Below are 19,493 nucleotides of genomic sequence, written 5' to 3' on the forward strand. Positions count from 1 at the left end.
CACTTTCAATACTTCTTATCTGGAAAAGCTGGAAAAATAGTTAAAGTGATTTTTTAGGAATATTGTGATCACTTCTTTTGTCTGTTTAATGCTTCAGAGGCTTTTAATGCAAGACACATTCAAATTTGATTCTGAAACAAGTAGGGTGATTAATACTAAAGCATGAATATATTCCTAAAACACTTTTAAAAAGTTGGGAATTATTGCGGAAGCCAATAGAAGGTTGATCTACTTTTAACGTTCTATGCTACTTTCAATGTCTTTGCTTTAAATGGTGACTTGTTTTTAACTTAAAATGTTTATTTCTTGGGAATGCTTTTTCTATCTATGTTGATTGGTCTTATTAGAAGAGAATAGTAAATCTCTTCTTTTGCCAGATGTGGTCCAAATAATATGTAGCTAAAACTTTTTCGCTTTAAAACTTAAAACTTTTAAAACTTAAGTTTTAAGTTTTAAAACTTAAAAACTTTTTTTATTTACTAAAACCATTCATGTTTTAGTCTTGTTTACATCCCATAATGTTTTTGGTGTGTCAAATATGATATGATTTTGATGTGGCTGCTAATCTTATATAACAAATCCCTGTTGCTTATATTCAATTTACTGGTTTGGAAAACAGTTTAAAGTATGTAGTTTATTAAAAGAATCATAAAATAAAAAGTATTCGATACCTGCTTAGCAGTGATTTTTAATTTTCCTTTAAAAGGTTGTCTTACTAACATTGAATATTTGTTTTTTAAAGCATACACGTGTCAATGGTTTAATCCACATCTCCTAGAAGATACTTTTTTTGTGCACAAAATTTCATATCCCCATCCAGTAGCAGAGGCCTCAATAACATTAAATAATCCAAGAACTGCTGCTGTTTCTGAGCACATTTGTATCGCTGTAGATTTCTAATAATTCCGGTATAATATACCACTTCGAACAATGTCTGTCCTTCAAAATAGAATGACATCTCCTTACGTAGAAGTGAAGTGAAAATAAATAACATAGCAATAGTTTACCTATCTTCTGAAAAAATGCCTTTGAGCTTTCAACTGATTAACACAGACATAGGACCAGATACAAAGCTCACAGCCATCAGGAAGGTACTGCTCATTTCCTTCAATCACAAGTATAATTCTATGGTTGTAAAGAGGTGTGCCATTTAGAATTGACTTAGTTTAACCTACCTCCCTTGCATTTCCTTGGAACAAACCTACTTGTTCATGAATGAGATTATTTTGGGTAGGCGTATCAAGTAGTGCTGGGATGGAGTTTTTTTTCTTCATAGCTGTCCATACGGTGGTGTGCTTTGGATTTGTGACTAAAACAGTGTTGAGAACACACTGGTCTTTTGACTATTGCTGAGCAATGTGTGCACAGCATGGGAGTTTTCACTTTTTACTGCTCAGCCCCCAGCAAGTAGGCTTGTGGTGGGCAAGAAGTTGGCGGGCGACACAGATGGGATAACTGTTCTGAACTGGCCAAATTTCACCATTAGGGACCACATTTTAAAAGCCCACAGCCATTTTTAGCAGCAGCCACAAAAATAAAATAAAATAAAATAAAAAATCTAAAAGTTTTAGTAGCACAAACGATACAGTGTTTAGATGTATTTTATAATGCTGATGCCAACTAGGATTACTGGTCCTTTTATTCTATATTTTCTTTTTGCAACACAGATATTGTTATATATTATTTGGTAGGACTATTTAGACATTCAAGGGATGAAATCTTCAGTTACTTACAGGAGGCCCATCGGAACCAGGAAGGCCAGGCAGGCCAGGCTTGCCTTGAGGTCCCTAAATGCAGTAACAGAGACACATCTTAAGATTGATAGTGAACATTCTATCATTTGCTAGGATGATAGATGATCATTCTTGTTGAGGACTGAACTTAGGCAACCAGCAAACTAATGTAGGTCATTTTAGTATTTCGATCTCTTAAAACAACTGGCAAATCCACCCCAGATGTAGAGTAGCTAAAGAAAAGGTGGAGAGTAACTGAGATGTAGAGTAAAAGACATAGAATAGCTAAGGAAAAGAAAAACAGTCAAGGAAAAAGGAAAAAAAAAATCCATATTCAATACATTTAATTATAAGAGCAAAGGATATAAAATGTGGTTACACCTAAAATCAAAGAAGAATCAAGCAAAAAGGGGAGAAAGGTAAAGCTAGTTTAGAATTCAACAGTGACATGTTTGAAATGGACAGAAGAGATGTTTCAAACCACAGGAACATCATGTACAAACAGATCAGGAAAAAAAATACATGAAGCGACACTACAGCTAGGCCAATTACACCAAAGTGTTATGTCAGAATATAATCCTTGTAAAATGAGAGCAGAATCAACCATTAGTAGATAAAAAAAACACCTTATATATATATAAAAAAGCAATAAAAATATTTTTCACAGCTTGCTGTGAAATTAATCGACACACAAGTATACAATGTTTAATAATGTAGATAGGGTTCTGAATCTAATAAAGGAAACAATAACCCAAAATAAAGGGAGGAAATTATGCTTCTGAAAAAGTATAAGTGAGAGGAAAGCCAGGTCTCCACTGGTTATTTATTTACTTGATGATTTCAGGAAGATTTACTCATTTTGAGATCTTAGGTTACTATGCTTTAAAACATAGCAAAGACCTTAAGCACTTAAGCAAGATTGTCGCACAGAACTGACTGTGAAATACCAGAATAATGCTGTAACTTACTTTTTCTCCAGGAGGTCCAATAGGACCTTGTGGACCAGGAAGCCCCTATTAGAAAGAAAGTAGTGTGAGAAACCGGGAGAACAATATACATACATTCACCCTACTAAAGGTCCCTCATTAATCTGTTTAAACACACTGGCAAATATGTGGCTTTTTTTTTTTTTTTTTTTTTTTTCCCCTTACCAGTTAGATCAGGAGTTTTGTGTGAGCCTTTTGCACAAGCCACTATTCTGGCAGTAGGTCTGTAACAAGATCCTATTCAGAACCCTCCTCCAGGTGTGGCCATTCCTGCTGCATTCCAGGAACACTGAATGAATCATTTTTCTCCTGAACAAAAAATCCCTCTGAAAGCTTACTTGAAAACTCTGCTCTTACCGCCCTAGGCACACATGCAAAATTATTTATGAAATCCTTCAAGCTTTATCAGTTTTGCACGTGAAAAGCTAGCTTTGTACTAATTTCATTTATTAAACATTTGCTGCAAGTCACATTGTACTTTTGAGAGTTATTTTACACTTACTTGTGGGCCAGGGATTCCTTGCTGACCAGGAGGTCCTGGCTCCCCTTGAGGACCCTATCATGCAAAAAAAAATATCAAGGCATTAGGTTTGCTTTTCCGCACTACAGATCCTCATTGTCAGGACTAAAAGGAATACAAACTCATCTTTGTTCCTCCCTCTTAAAACTCTACCACCAACTTTCAATCCAGTATGATTTTTTTTTCATGCTAATGAATATCATGGTCTTTAAAAGAGACTAACAGTCCCCACATAGGACCTAAGCACTGGAGTCCATGGTGCTAAAGGAGCTTGAGAGAATGCTTGGTTAGGTCTTTTGGCTGAAGACTAAGCAACAGAAGATTCTCTTTTCAGTGTAAGAGCATGAAGCACCTGAATGGGATAACAGAAAAGTTTAATAAAATGGAAGGGATGGCACTGGAAAGGAGGAGGGAATATAGAAAGGATTTTTAGAATTTGCTCCCTTTTTAATTCCCAATTTATTTACTCACCATGTTTCCTTTTGGGCCCGAAGGTCCATCAACACCCGCAATGCCCTACAGCAAATGATAAAAACACAAGCAACATTCAGTGGACTTTCATTTTTCTTCCAGAAACTGCAAATATAAAACACATCCTACGTACAGGTTGTCCAGGGGGGCCAGGTGTACCTCTGGGGCCCAGTAATCCTCGTGGACCCTGTAAAGAGAAGAAATGCTTATTAACATCTGCATGAGTATTTCTGAACAAGAGCCCCGGGAGCAGGACTGGGTGAGTTCTATAACAAGGAGCAGGAATGGGATGGCAGCTAGGGAAGAAAGGAAGAAAGGAAAAAAGTCACTGATAACAAATTCTCCTACAGTCTGTCGTATGCCTGAACAGAACGCCACTGGGAGGGCAAGCCTGTTGTGTTGTCATTTGTTTGTACTTTCTGGTACAGAACATTGGCACAGTGTCTTCCACTGAAGTTTCAGCTGTGTTTTGGCCTGAAGGTTTGACCTGAATTGTAGCATACATGTGTGTGCTCCCGTTTTTAGAAAATATGGTCTATCATACTCTCTAATACTATTTACAGGGAGAAACAGTATTTTTATTTGTAGCAAAGATCCATTAAATAATTAAAAACTACTAAAACTGTTTTTATGAAAAATGAAAGGCATTCTGAAAGAAAAAATCAGGTTTGTTACTTGTACCCCCCAAAAAATTTACAGAAGACCAAGGGTTATTCTCTTAAATAACGTGAGCAAGATTTGCTCTGTAGCCAAATCTTTTGACTTTACACTATGGAAATTAAAATTAGTTTTCATCATTTGTGTCATTATTCATATCACACTTGCTCAAGCAGGCAGAAGAGTTTCCTCACATATGATGCATAGTGCATAGTGATAGCGACACATATATCACTAATACTCTGACTGTAGCATTTTCTTCCTACTCATAAGTAGGCAGCAGTATATCATACATTTAGGGTAAATATCACCTTTCTGAATTTGACTTCTTGCCTGCAATGCAGAACTCTGCTCTGCAGTGACAGCACCTGCAGAATTATAACTGACAGCAGTGGAAATTCTGTATAGAAAACAAGCGTAAAAATACACAACAAAGCACAGTAGTGGGACAAAAAACAGCCTTATTTTCTAATAAATATGTCTGGAAAGTACTTTCAAAGAAACAGGGGTTTGATTATATACTCACGTATCAAGGTCTGCACTGACTGATTTTACACTAGGTCAATAGGATAAGAAATAGCCTTTGTGACTCTCCAAGTTGTGAATACTTGTCTGGATATTTCCCTGGCTTAATTGCAATTTTGTAAGTAGTGTTTCACTCCTAACAAAACTGTTCATTTGCTTTTTAGATAGTATCAGTTTTCTCTACATATACACACACACACACACATTGATTTTTATACCTGGAATCCAGAGCAATTCAATAGAAGGGAAAACAAATGTGAGAGTGACTTTTATTTGTAAAACAGATTATTGGCCAGAAACAAAGAAGTAAGAAAGCATTGCTTACAGCTTCACCTGGGAGACCTCTTGGTCCAACTTCCCCATCTTCTCCCTGTTTTTGTACAAAGGGAATAGGAGTTTTAGAAAAAAAGTCATGCATTATGACCATATTCCCATTACATGGTTCAAGTTTTATGGTGTATCTCAAGGAAATAGCAACTTACTCTTGATCCATCTTCACCAGGTAAGCCAGGAGGTCCCTGTGGGCCACGGTCTCCCTGTAGAATAAGAAAAGTCATTAATATGTCTGTGGCTGAAAACAATAAAGGATGGCAAGAGAAATAAAAACAAATGTGCTAGCTGCAGTCTGATGTGTCAAAACACGTGTTGACATAATGATACAAATCTGTTATAGTATTCAGTAAAGTCTTTTATTACATTACTATAAAAAAAGAGCTTCACTGAAACAATGAGCTATCTGTTTTTGTAAAATTTTGCTCTGTAACTATTTGTTGCTCCAGAACATACACAAACTACTGCTACAAAAGGTAATCTTAATGTGTACCCACATTTTTCTTTGTCTCATCATCCCCTCCCCTCACATAATGTATTTCTGCCAGGAAAATAAGGAATGTGTACATGGGTCAGAAGTTAATAAGCCAGTTGCTGGGCCCTGGAATATACATAGTGAAGTGCACTGACCACCTTTCAGAACCACCTACCCTGGCACCAGTCATTGAGAGCCTTGGGACTGATTTGTCTGAGGCTTTGGAAGGCAGCCAGACTTCCACACTTCCCCTCTGAGACTGGGGCTTTTCAAGTCTATGCAAAGTCTCAGTACATTCTGGACCATACTTTTAAGATTTATTTTTCTTTCCCCATTAAAGAAAACTAGTGTGTTGCATAGCTCAAACACCACTGACTGACCCCTTTCTAGGCAGCAGGCTTTTAGACTGTGACTTCTTTCTGGTATTGGACAACAACCAAGTATTCATCCTGTTTTCCTTAATTTAATCAGTGCCTCCAAGGAGCATGGCCACTGCTGTGGATCATAGCAGAGATATATGTAGTCACTCTTTAGCAGCTCCATTCTTTACTCTTTCAAACTTTCCAAGGGGATTTTAGGTAACTTGGTCTCTCACTCCAGAGTGCTCTTGTATTAAGGATGTCAGGATTTTATTCCACTGTTTTTTCTGTCCTCTAGAAATAGGAGTCGTCATTGGAGAGAATGAAATTCTATGAACTGCATTTTCATAGCCAGAAAATGAATTACAACAATAGTTTCTACATTGTGCTAAGCTTTGAAACTATTCAACATGATCTGCTGCTGGTACAGCATTTGGTTTTCTACATGCTAAATGATGCTACTGAAGGATGACTCATGAAATGCATGATCTGTGCTCTAGCTTCCAATTAATATCCAGGTGAAAACTGAGTTAAGCCTTCAAATGTCAAAAAGGTTCAGCCCCTTAAAGGCTACCTTTCTTGTCTTACAGCAACAAGGCACTTAGAGTTGGATTAGGAGCTCTCGTTCAGTGTCCTGGTATTGTCATAATGTCAGAACACAACATCCTATCACCATTCTCAGATCTTCCATTCTCTAATTCTTTCCTTCCAGTGTTCTGCCAAAGCCTCAATTTCTTTTTCCTTTGATCTTTTCTTCTAGTAGATAATGCCTTGCATATTAAATAGTTTAGAATGGGTACATTTCTATTAAATCTAAATAAAACATTCAAAGTCAAAAATATTAAGGCTAAAAGAAATATTACACTGGTCTGATACCCTCTGCACCAGAGCTCAGAGAATCTCATCCATTAACTCCTATCTGAAAACTTGTGTTTGACAAAAGCATAACATCATAGAGACACACAATTTGCAACTCAATTCAAATATGAGTAATTCTAAAATAAGTCCTAAAACACCTACTTCTAAAGTTACAGGTTTTCAACATCAGTTCTTTTACATCTGAAAAATAATCACAATAGAAAAAATATTTCTCTTGTCTTTTTGTTCTCTTTATTGCAAGCCAAAGAGAACTGAATATTTGCATTATATGCTGTTGATACTTCTGAATCCAGAGCTGCAGCTATCTTGTCTGGTTTTGAATTGAGCTGTTTCCCAAGAGAACATGGTTTGTACTTCTAAAGAAGATTGCCTCAGACACACAGAACACAGTGATTTTTAAATTGTGGGATGTGAAAAGTCATTGTTTTCATATGATGTAAATTTTAATGCAAACTTATTCTTCTATTTCACTTTTTTAATTTAAGAATTATGAATCAAATAATATATTTGGAAGAAAAAGAAAAAGTCTTTATGATATTGAAGGTCCCACGGACTGACAATTCTACTATTTGAGATTGGAGAGCAGACACATAGCCTGGCTCTGAACCCATTTCTGCTTAGCCTTCAGAGTAGTAGCAAGAGCTTAATGTCTAGCCCCCTCTGCTGGTCACCTGCTGATGTGGCCAGATTTCAATTCTGTGAAGTGCTGATTGATTTACACTTTTTAGGAACAGGGAATGGCAGAAGAGGACCAAGATATTTGTGTATGACACTAAAAGTTCTTCCCACATAGCAAAAAAGAATCAAAAGAGAATCCTTAGATGCTATAGCAAAGCCCTGCCTTATGGGCCAACAGTCAACCCTGGTGAGATTTTCTGGGAAGGGCAGCAACTGTGCTAACCCATTGAAGAGTGAGAGCTATAATCATTCCTTGGTCATCAAGCATCAGTGCATATAGGAATGTTTTGTTTTGACATTCCCACCCACTGTTTCTTTTATGGTGCACTGCATTTACCAGGAGTTCCATTCAGTAGCATATGTTGTTACAGCCATCTACCTTAGGTTTTCATTTAGAGCAGAAAGCCCCTGCTGTGATTCTTTCTACACTTTGTAAGGAAAGATGCAACCTCATCTTACAGACTGGTAGAACATACAGAGCAAGTACACAAGTTGTTTAAATATTATCTCAAGTTATCTAACTTTTCCAATCTGACTTTGATCTGTCTTTAAGCTGAAATTGTTGGAATGGCACACACTAAACAATTCAGTTTATAATTCAAACACTCAAATACATTTTTTGAGCAAGCTTCTCAGAAGGTTAAAATTTATTATGCTTTTGATATAGAAACTTCATGCTAATTTACTTTACTACTATTTCCTTTAACAATCAATTTAAATCCAGCAAACAAATTTCTAAACTAAAAAAAAACCTAGCGCAAAACCTAGCTGAAGATGTGATCTGAATTATAAAAATACATTTAAATCAATAATGTGTGAATTGTCATCCGCAAATTGATATTACTAAAATGTTTTATAAGAAATATATTATATGACAATACAGATGTTATTCTGTAGTTATTCTATTTCAGCTGTTCTTAGTGAATAATATCTTATTTCTGTGACTGTATCAATATGTTGTTATATACATATGCATGTTTTTCTTACCCTGTTACCTTTGTCACCAGGGAGGCCAGGAAGACCATCAAATCCTCTGTCACCCTTGGAAAGAAGAAATCACAGCTTCAGTAAATGACCATTACAGTCTGTACTACTCTGAGTAAATTGTGCCTTCTCTCTCTGTTAATTTGGAGTTATGGTACACTTTTATTATTGAATGACATACATGGAGGGGAGGGAGCACATCAAACTCACTAATTTTCCTTCTATGCATTAAAGCAAGAGAATATGCACACCAGCTTTTTCATTGCACTGGTGTTATTCTATTTACAAAAAGAAGTCTACGCTGAAATGAAAAGCTTGATTCTGGCCACCCTTTGCAGTAGCAAGACTGACTTTACTCTCGATGATACTCTGTAACTAAAAAGTGACTCAGAGGGATAGGAATCATGCCCAAAGAATCAAGTTACTTCAAGGTCAGACTACTAACCATTACCATTAATTAGCATATTTTAAATAGATGATTCATTCTCCACTCTTGCATCTGACCCAGCCATCTGAAACTTCAGTATTTTCACTTGAGAGTAGAATCTTGGGTTGGCCTGCAAACTGTGGTACTTAAAACCCATCTAGTCCATTCCAAGGTCTTTTTATTTACCTTTGCACCAGGCTCTCCTGGCATTCCTCTGGCACCATCAGCTCCAGGACGACCCTGCAAAAATCCAAAGGGGCAAACATTTGAAAATGTGGTGGAATCTGTTAATTTTTAAACATATTTAAACTGCAACTATTTACCCAGAGCAGGATAGATCTACACGCTACCTACCCTTTTGCCAGCTTTTCCACTTGGACCAGGGGCACCTTGAACACCACGAGGACCCTGAATTTAAAGAATACAATTCTTAGAATCACACTCATGTCAGCAAAAAGCTAGTTAAACATTTCAGCTCAAGAACAGGATAAACTTCAAAATACAGAACGTTTTTTGTCCCCATTCCCCCGACACCCCCCCCAACCTCAGAGATTCTGGTTTTCAAATTCCTATTAGTTTTAATATAACACGATCATCCAATCTCACTTAACACATCCAATTTTAACACCAGTCTTCATGAGATGACACTACACATGGCACAATTTGCCCCTTTAACATAAAAGCTTGTTACATTCTTTTGATTACTTTGGAAATCTCAACCCTGTGATTTGAAAATCCTTGTTCCTGTCATGCCAAAGTTATTTCAGCCACAAAATTATTTGATGAAAACTGAAGAGTGCTTATTTCAGAGTCCTAATTCATATGCAAACAAGAGTTGTGCTACTAAATAGCTCACATCCTGTCTTAGTTTTACATAGCACAGTTTTAACTAGAGGAAGACCAAATAACTCCAGACTGAAAAGCCTAACTCCACTGTTAAGACACATGTAACTTTCATTGTAGACTAGGTGGGTGTATGTTTCCGTGGAACTGTTTTTATCTCCCATCAAAACGCATCTTCTTCAGGTGGAAATAGCAATGATACAGACTAGCATCTAAAAATACTGAGTAGGAAGAGAAACAATGCTAAAAATGTAAGTAAGCAAACTAGAAGGCTGACCAGCTGTTCACAGTGCTTTTATGTTCACTTGCTTTCTTCTTCTTCTGCAAATATCCATGTGCAGTTTTAAGACAGGCACTTAATAATGTAGCTGATCCATGATACCACTCATGACATGGCAAAATTATTGTTCCAGAGACGTTCTGTCACAATTTCTTTAAGAACTCCCTATTACTTTAAGGTTTAAGGTGTAAGATTTCAAAGTTTTTTAGTGCTCTTTTACTTCACTGCAGGATCTGATATCGTAGTAAGCTGAGAAGAAAAGCATGTACTTATTTCTAAAGACCACTTCTTGTTATATCATCGAGTCCTTCTTTAAAATTTCCTGTTTATTTACTAATTAAATTCTACCACTCTCACCTTATGAGACATGAAAGCTCGAGGTCATACACTTGCAGACTCATATATAATTATTGAAAAGAAATTAGATAAAAGCCCAAAGAGCCAATATTAAAACAATTTTTCAAGTGACAACACAAGTTATAATTGCTCTTTGTTATGTAAAGGTAGATTTACTTTCATATATCAAAATGAACAATCAAGCTATTGCATTTAATTAAAGCCATATTCTAAAAGCCAAGTTCCTTCAGCTACATGTTACTACATGCAGTCGACTGATTTCATTGAAATATATGAATGCATTTTCTTAAATATAAAAAAAAGCTCAAACAGCCAATGTTCTTGTACCTGGGGACCTGGTTCACCACTTTCTCCCTTGGCACCTGCTGCTCCAGGTCCTCCCTTGATTAAAAAAAAGGAAGAAAAAAAAGCAACACATATTATTTGAATATACTACAAAACTTGAATGAAAAAGTTATTTTCTATTCCTATTTTCTATATATATTAATGACAGGGAGAAAAAACAAACAGTCCCCTGTTTATTAGGTAGTGTGAATTCACCAGCTGGATCTGAAGGTGTACCCTGATGTACCCTTGTTTAGCTACTGGGCTTAACAATCAAAAATCTTTCTGTTACCAAACAAAAACTCCCACAGATTTAAATGGAACCAAATGTGACTTGAGAGCTAAATACAATCACAGTAAGAGCATAAACCGTGCAAGCAGAAGTCCACCAGTTGCAGAGAAGTCAACAGAAATGAAACCCATCTTTCACCTTTATCTATTTCTGTGTTGTACAGAAAATAAGTTAGTCTCAGAGCGCAATCCAAAGACCACTACAGTAATGCAAAATACCCTGTCTATTATTACATAAACGACAGTGATATTTTAATCAAAGTCTTTGTGCATCTGCTCTGAAAAAGTGGAAAATCTACTTACCTGCATTTCTTTACTCTGATTAAATATTTTCAGAGTTTTACATATAAACAGACTAAAAATAAATCTTCATCCAGGGTAAGATACTGTACATGGAATCTGGGGCAAAATTAATTAAAGGAAGTTTGTCTTTTCTTAATAGTGGTCTCCCAAAAGCTCCTGACATGCTCATATGAAATAAGGCCCAGGGAAGGAACATATCAAGTTTACTGTACTACTGCAGAACTATTTTTGCATTTCTGACCTGTGAAACAGGTCATAACCAAATTGAGGTATTTAATATAAAAAGAATCTTGCAGACCTTGGAAGACTGATCCACCTCCTATGTTCACCATAGTAACCATTCAAAGAAAGAAGTGGTATTTAGGCTTCGCTTAATGCTAAGCCTAGCATCTTGGAGCAGAAAAATTCCCACTGACCTTGCAGGTACTAAATCGAGTTCTAATCAAATTGAAAATCAGATCTTAAACTGGTACTGGCAGTGGAGAGAATAGTGGCTTTCCTAAGCTGTGACTGTCTGTTTAGGTTTCCCTGGTGTAAGCCCTGCATTTAATTAATAACGATAGGCAGAACTTTCTTTTGTATTCTGTGTTAATCAATCATGTGAACTCCAGACTCAGTTGAAGCTAGACTGGGGCTACAAGAATCCTGTATTTAAACCATGTAATATTTTATACGTATCTTATTGGCTAAAAATTAAATTAAAATAAAGGTCCCATTAAGATTAAAAACTCCAACTATTTAATTGTTGAAATAAGCTGGGTGCACAAGTGTACCAAGAATCTGTAGCTGCTTCTGAAACTCTTGGCCAAAAATGTTGCCAGACCAAAGAGTTGGATTTCTAGAGCCTCCTGGTGGCTTAGTAGGAAAATATCTATTAATGTTATTCAGTTGAATTTTGCATACAGAAATACATGAAGACTTTGAAATTATACCTGGTACAAGCACAACTAAGGGTATACAACTCACAGGCAATAATATACCTGTCTTTACAAATGAGTTCCTTGCTTATAGCAGTTTTATATTTATTTTGTTTGTATAAACTGAATGTTATCCTGCAGGTCTCAATTTAAATGCACTACTGGAAATAACGTATTAGTTTGTTAAATAAACCCAACGTGTCTGACTTACCTAATCATGACCGATTAGAAGCCTGTGGCCAAATTCTCCCATTGATAGCAACAATTCACTTTAGAAAAATTAATCTAGAAAGGAATTGTTCCTATGTATGTCTGCTTAAAAACACAACTGAAGCCCCATGATTTCATTTTGTAGGGACCAAATGAGAGTCTGGTGGGATATTTAGCTAAAATTTACCTGAAATCAGTAAATTTCACCTAGATAAACAGAGCTGGGTTCATGAGACTGGCCAACTTGGAGCACAGCATAAACAAAGAGGTTTTTGATGCCATAAAAAGATGAGACACAGCACTGTCAAGCCAACCCATAGTACAACTTACAGCATTGGAAGGAATAGCAGGAAGAACCATTTGCAATGTGATGGATAATAACCTGACCAGTATTTTCTGTCAGTAACAGTAGGTTACTGTACTCATGTTTGTCATTCTCCCTTTCTTTATTTTCAAACTTACAGTTAAATTCAGGCACTGTACATTAAGGAGGGTGGGTATGAGAGGGGAAGAAGAGAAGGCTGGAAGGGAAGGACTTGGTTGTTACTGTTCTGTAATAAGGTGTTTCAGTGAAGCACTGCATTAAAGAAGGAAAGAAGGACAAAAGAAGGGAAAAGAACTGTATTTCTTATACTATAGTTCCACGACATCAGAGGACCAAACCTCCACAACAGGTATGAATGGAAGGAAACTACTTTGGAGGAGATTTTACTGCATTCTGGAGAAAATCAGAAAAACTTCTGTTGCTGTTTTGTGTATGCTGCTATAGTCTGACTCACTGCAGTCAATTTTTCTTCGCACAATAAACCATATAGAAACTTGCTCTATCCTTTTTTTCTTGGTTATTCAGTGATCATTTGCTTGTATTTCTCAGTAGTACAATTATGTTCTTTACTGTGTTTTACAATTTGATGCTTGTCTGATGTAAAGAAAAATGTTAACATTGCTCTGTGTCCATTACCATAATATCAATATAGAGATAAAAATTACAGTAAGAATACGTCAAATTGAAGAAGCCAAATATTTTGCTACTTAGCTGTCCCACCAAAGTATACAAAACAATACTTCCCAAATTAAGTGAATCTTTCAAATATGGATGCTGTACTAACTTTAGAAGAGAATTTCACTCTACATCAGATGATAAATACAGTCACCTGGGAGAAATTCAGAAAATACTTGCTTTCTACAATGCTTATGATTTTGGCTGCAGCATTTATTTTATATCATGGTACAGATGCTCTGTAATAGCTTTTTGAAAGATGTTAAATACTATAATAGAGCATTTAGTGGACTGCTGAGTCTGAAAAGCATCCATTTCCTAGAAGAGGAAATTGTAATTGCAAGATCAATCTGATGATTTTGGCTTGTGAAGCATCCTATCTATTTGTGTACTTTCGTGGTGGACATTGTCCTTTTAAAGTATTTATAGGGATTACAATGGCAAGCCTCTTAGTGATCAAAAAGTTGTTTTACATGTCATTGGAAAAACTGTTTCTGTTCCATGTATAGACTGTACATAAAAGATTTTAGAGCATCCCACAGAGCCATTTTCCAGATCGTTTGATATTAGCAATGCAGGCCAAATTCAGTTCTTAAGTAAAAAAAAAAAAAAAAAAAAAAAAAAAAGTTTAGAAATCTGCATGACTTTTGATTGCTTATATAAATGCTTCTAAAGAACTTTCCAGATTCAGCTTAAATAGCAACGCTTTAATATCTCCTTCTGTACAGTTTCATACTTACCACCAGAAACTTTGTAAATATTGTTATAGAGATTACTGACTATAGAAGCATATGTAGTTATTTATGTAAGGCTATCTTCTAGTTTTGTAAGACAACCAGTGTCCAAACACTGCAAAATCTACATTAAAACTCATTTAGTATTCAGGGTGCATTGCAGCTCTTAAGTAACAATACAAACTATGATCTTAATTATATCAGTTTCTTTTCAGATTAAGTACACATACAGAGGTGTAGGCAAGGCCAGCGCGATATCAATGGACTTGTGTTACTGTGTTCTTTAATCTGTGCCTGTTTTGTTTACATACCACAGGACCTGGTCTTCCAGTGAGTCCCATGGGACCAGGTGGACCTCTCATAGCAATCTGAGAAAACAAACAGAACAAAGCACCAGGTATCAAGAAAAAGCTGCTAGCCCAGCATACAGATTCTATATTAATACTATTTCATAATGCATTAACAAATAGCCCCCATCATTCTCTCAGTTGTCAATAAGGATAACTACTGTAATGAAATGATGCTTACAGCACTTTACTTCACACCCTGAATGCTATAAAATGGAAATTTATTTGGAGTTGTACCTTTGTGGCAGCTATTTTTGCTGGTTCCTTGTGCTTACCCTAGCCTGCTGAAGAATAGCTTGTGCTTGAGCTTCCTGAGCTGAGATTGTTGGGCCCTTCTCACCATCTCCACCAAAGCGAAACTGCAGGTATCAAAACAAGAAAAGGAATTGAGAATTTATTGAATGAAAACCATACTTAGTATATACTGCACCTATGTAGACCTCTTTGAAGACACTGGGTCTCAGTCTTTAGTTCATTCTACTAACTTTAGAAGACTGCTGCTTTAGGGACTACGGCCACTGGACCCAGCACATATATTAAATCATCAGTAATAGTTTATAACTAAAACACAAATCTAATCCCTGAAGAGCAAACATTTTGTTGATTTCATAGAATTTTTGTTTCTTTTCTTTTTTGTTCAGAAGGAGGCCAAAATACACTATAATAATCTGCAAAACCTCATTAAAATATGTATTAAAATTAACTAATTCTCAGTACATTTGTAGCTATCCACAGAAAAAGTCAATTCAACCTAAGGCAGACTTCAATGTGAAAAACATGTAGTATGTAAAATGAAACAGTTTTGTGTCATTTCTGACAATTTCAAAATATCTTAAAGAATGAAAGTTGTACGTTACTGGTCTGCTATTGCTTGTGAAACTGCTTGTAGAAGCTTTGCAATGTTGCAGGGACATTGAGCTTCAACGAACATCCTTGCTTTCCAAAGATACGGCATGGGCACACTGAATGTCAGGGACAAGAATATTTCACTGCCTACAACAGTTTGTCTGGTTTGCCTAAGTTAGCACAACAACCAAAGTCTTTCTTCTGCGATCACATTAATATCAGAACAGATGGCTTTTTTTTTTTTTTTTGTAAGCTGTTGGAAAATTGTTTTAAGCTCCCACAAATGAGCACCTGAATTTTTCTAATATGTGAAACGGAGAGAACTATCAAGCTTGCTACCACTTGAAAAGAGGCCATGTGGCTTTGTAGGCATCCACATAATGCAGAATCAACCACATTGTCAAAATGTTGTTCCAAGCAACTGTGCCTAAATTAGTTATGTTGCATCTATTGAAAAGATGAAAACATTTTCATGAATTCAGGCCCCACACATGATGACGAAGAGGCACACATCGCACAAAAGGCCTCTCCCACATGTTAGTTAGTACTTTGAATGTGTATCTGAGATGAGACAATCCACTACGAGATTTGATTTCCTCTGTTTAGTGAGCAGGTCATCTGTAACAAAAGGACAGTTACTTCTTAGTGGGGCTCAAAAATTGCTTAGGGAGAAAAAGCAATTAGGAAAGGGAATGCGCCTATCACTGTGATGACAGCAGCACTGTCCAGAGCAATAAAACTTCCAAGAAATGCTCATTAATTTTGAAACCTGCTAACAATAAAAGTGACATTTTAGATGCCAAAACATCTGTCCTCATTGGGTATTATGAAATATTTAAATAGCTCCTGATTTTTAGGATAAACGAAATAACCGCATTTCAGCTGGAACTAGACCAAGGGGATACCAAGTTTTCCATTGAGTGTTTACTAAATGCAGTAGGAAAAGTAGGAAAAAAAAAGCAAAATTTCAAATTGTTAGCAAAGATCAACCTAAGCCACTGACTCGGAAGCAATGTGATGTCCTGAAAATGTTTGATAATACGACAGTAGATGTGGAAAAGAAGTCTGGATGATGGTTAAACTACCAGGCTGGAATCTGGGAGACATGAAGCGAGTTTTTTCCTTCCTGAGAAATTTCTGTTTTGATTTTGTAAACCACTTGTGGTCAGACTCATTAACATCTAAAAATAAAAGCTTGTGGTATTTTCTAAGCTGACTTATAAGCAAAGTATTATTTCATACTAACTACCTTTAATGGAGCAAACTGATAGATAAATCGACCTCTGCTGGCACGGCAATTAGAGTTGGAAGAATGCTTTGGGAATAATTCCCCTGAGGAGTAGTGATATTTTTACATCAACTAATAATTGGTAAATAAATCTTTCTGTTACAGAGCCAGCCATGATAGCAGATTTTTACTGCAAGCATGAGGTCAAAAACATTTATTTACTTTAATAAACTGTCATTGATTGTTTCTTATATAAAAAATAAACTTTACAAAATCATCCTTTCCTCATTGATGCTGATGGAGTCCTGCCTCCTATAGCAGAACTGCAGGAACTACAGCTCCGGGTCTTTTTACAGAGTGGATCTTACCAAAAATACTGTCCTTTCGTTTGCAATTGGTTTGTCAATACTCTGGGATGGTAGTAGTAGTCATCAAATCTTTCACACACAGACTTACGCTTAGGAATGATGAATTCCGTGCACATAGTACCTTTCATACTACAAAACTGCAAGGCACTTTTAAAGGCTTTGAGCTTGTTCCTCCACCTGCTAAAACAGATGGTGTTTTGCTTTGATTCCAGTGGGAGCAAAGCTGGCTATGTGCATGTATTTCTATTCAAAGGATGCACTGATTCTTCAAAGAGGACACTGAAGTCCAGTTCTAAGCATGGAATGCTTAAAATTCTCCATGTCAAGGAGACTTGAAAGCACACATGCCTGCTTTTATGAAACAGCAAACTCCTTGTTCAGGACACTTGGTAGCAAATAATAGTTACAACATTAATAATGTTGAAAAAATAAGGACAATTTTAGTATGTGTAATACAATCATGTAGGTTCCAATCTAGGAGGCATGCAGGAGTTAAAATCTATGCTTTATCTGAGGAAAAAAACACACCAAATGATCTTTAAATGATTAAAACATACAAAAAACTGTGTATTATCTCTTGTTCCAAAGACAAAATTAGATGAAAAATAAAACATTTTTATCTTTTTGGAGACTGACTACCCTGAAATCATAATGCAACTTACCGGCAGCATCAACATGGTACCTGGGGGACCTGCTAAACCATCAGCACCAGGGAGACCAGGGCGACCAGGTGGACCCTATCAGAATAAAGGGATGAGTGAAAGGGCTGAGAATGAAAAGACAGTTATATAAGGTAAATCTTTTGAGTCACCCCCCCCACACACATACTAGTATTCACAATGACACACCTTACTCTCTTTACAAATGATTTGGGAGTGTTAGTCATCATTAGTAGGGGTAATTAAAAAAGTAGATTTGGCAAAAACATTCAGCAATCGGGAAGAAAATATTCTCTACAACTAACTTATGAGTTGTATTAATAACAGAATAAGGAGTACCTAACTGTGGAGGCTTTACTAAGATTTGATAGGTTAGGCTGAGCTGAGATTTGCATTGTGTTCCTGTGGTTGCTTTATCTGATACAGAGAAATAACACTGCTGATCTTTAAACCTTGAGTAGGCTTAATTTTTATAGGCTACATAAGTCCTGTAGTTATGACTTGGAATCTATTTTTATGAAATCTGTCTTCTGTTCCAGTTTAAAAACAGTTGTGTTTTTTTTTGTATATTCCTGATAATTGATCCATCAGGCAACGCTACATTGATAAACACTGCTGCTATGACAACTCATTTATCTAATTGCACCTTTCCTCCCAGCAATCTGCATGCTAGCTGAGGCTGTCCAGGACAGGAAGGACCTGCAAGAGTGCTCATTTCCTGCTGCATGTGTGCCGAACAGAGTACACATTCACCAGAATAACTTTGTGTAGGGTTGCAATGACAAACCAACAAATAATCTAACTTAACTGGTTCCTTTTGCTGCTCAGGAGTCAAACAAAACAATGGTAAAACTGATCCTAAAAAAACGTGGTGTTTTTTCACCTCTTAAGGTATTAAGATCAGTAGTCTGTTATTTTGAGCTCTTTTTTCAAAAGAGTTTGGAACATCAAAAACCAAATCCCTACTAACAAAAGCTATAGATAAATCTTAAATAGAGAATTATTATCAATTATTATCAACACAAACACATTCACATATGGTGAAGTCAGACATGTTATTTCATTAGGATGGAATTTGAAAGCACAATCTGGTTGCAGACATCTGTATTGTTCTCAAGAGTTTGGTAACTAACTTCTACAATTATTTCTTTGTGTAATGTGCCTTTTTTAATATAAGAAATGAAGTCTGTTCCATGGCAAGCACTTAAAGTGTTTATTCAAGAATTTTCTTATAATGAATTTAGCAAGCAGTTAGTTAAAAAACTAATTATTATCTAGAGTTATTCCATTGTAATGTGTTAAAATTCACATTTTATCAGTTTAAATTCCAAAATACATTGTTTAATTAATCTGCACACAAAAAATATGAACGAAGTGTGTGTGCTGACTACCAAGGTGGAGTGTTGTTGGGATTTTAACATTATCTCACTAACATTACTGAGTGAAGTAAATGCATCTTCTCAGCTCTTCCATACACAAATACAGCATGAATGTGCTAGACTCTTCAGTAAACTATCACTCAAATGTCAGGAAAGTCTATTTTTTTGAAACAACTTTCTCCTCAACTAAATATATTTAGGCTGTTTTAAAATTGCATTATTTGTGGCAGTAAGAAAAGGCTTGTGAGAACATGTAACACTGAAGTAATAGTTTAAATTTCAATTATATTCATTACATAATAGTTTAAATTTCTATTATATTCATGACCGGATATGGGTTCTCATGTAGTACATTATTTAATATGGCCAATAAATTCTGTCTA

At 36.0% G+C, this 19,493-nt stretch overlaps 1 protein-coding gene across 1 annotated transcript in view; it reads right to left on the reverse strand.

Annotated features, from left to right (window-relative positions):
* COL11A1 (collagen type XI alpha 1 chain) overlaps nt 1-19,493 on the reverse strand; it is a 138,340-nt gene that overhangs the window by 65,756 nt on the left and 53,091 nt on the right. Inside the window, exons 12-25 of the mRNA XM_035332976.1 lie at nt 17,735-17,809; nt 14,906-14,989; nt 14,595-14,651; nt 10,832-10,885; nt 9,379-9,432; nt 9,211-9,264; nt 8,601-8,654; nt 5,375-5,428; nt 5,218-5,262; nt 3,844-3,897; nt 3,711-3,755; nt 3,222-3,275; nt 2,702-2,746; nt 1,734-1,787 (exon numbers count right to left, since the gene is read on the reverse strand). Of these exons, the coding sequence (XP_035188867.1) occupies nt 1,734-1,787; nt 2,702-2,746; nt 3,222-3,275; nt 3,711-3,755; nt 3,844-3,897; nt 5,218-5,262; nt 5,375-5,428; nt 8,601-8,654; nt 9,211-9,264; nt 9,379-9,432; nt 10,832-10,885; nt 14,595-14,651; nt 14,906-14,989; nt 17,735-17,809 (783 nt within the window). The remainder of the gene's footprint in view (nt 1-1,733; nt 1,788-2,701; nt 2,747-3,221; nt 3,276-3,710; nt 3,756-3,843; nt 3,898-5,217; nt 5,263-5,374; nt 5,429-8,600; nt 8,655-9,210; nt 9,265-9,378; nt 9,433-10,831; nt 10,886-14,594; nt 14,652-14,905; nt 14,990-17,734; nt 17,810-19,493) is intronic.

The sequence above is a fragment of the Oxyura jamaicensis genome, chromosome 8, assembly GCF_011077185.1.
Source record: "Oxyura jamaicensis isolate SHBP4307 breed ruddy duck chromosome 8, BPBGC_Ojam_1.0, whole genome shotgun sequence".
Lineage (NCBI taxonomy): Eukaryota > Metazoa > Chordata > Aves > Anseriformes > Anatidae > Oxyura > Oxyura jamaicensis.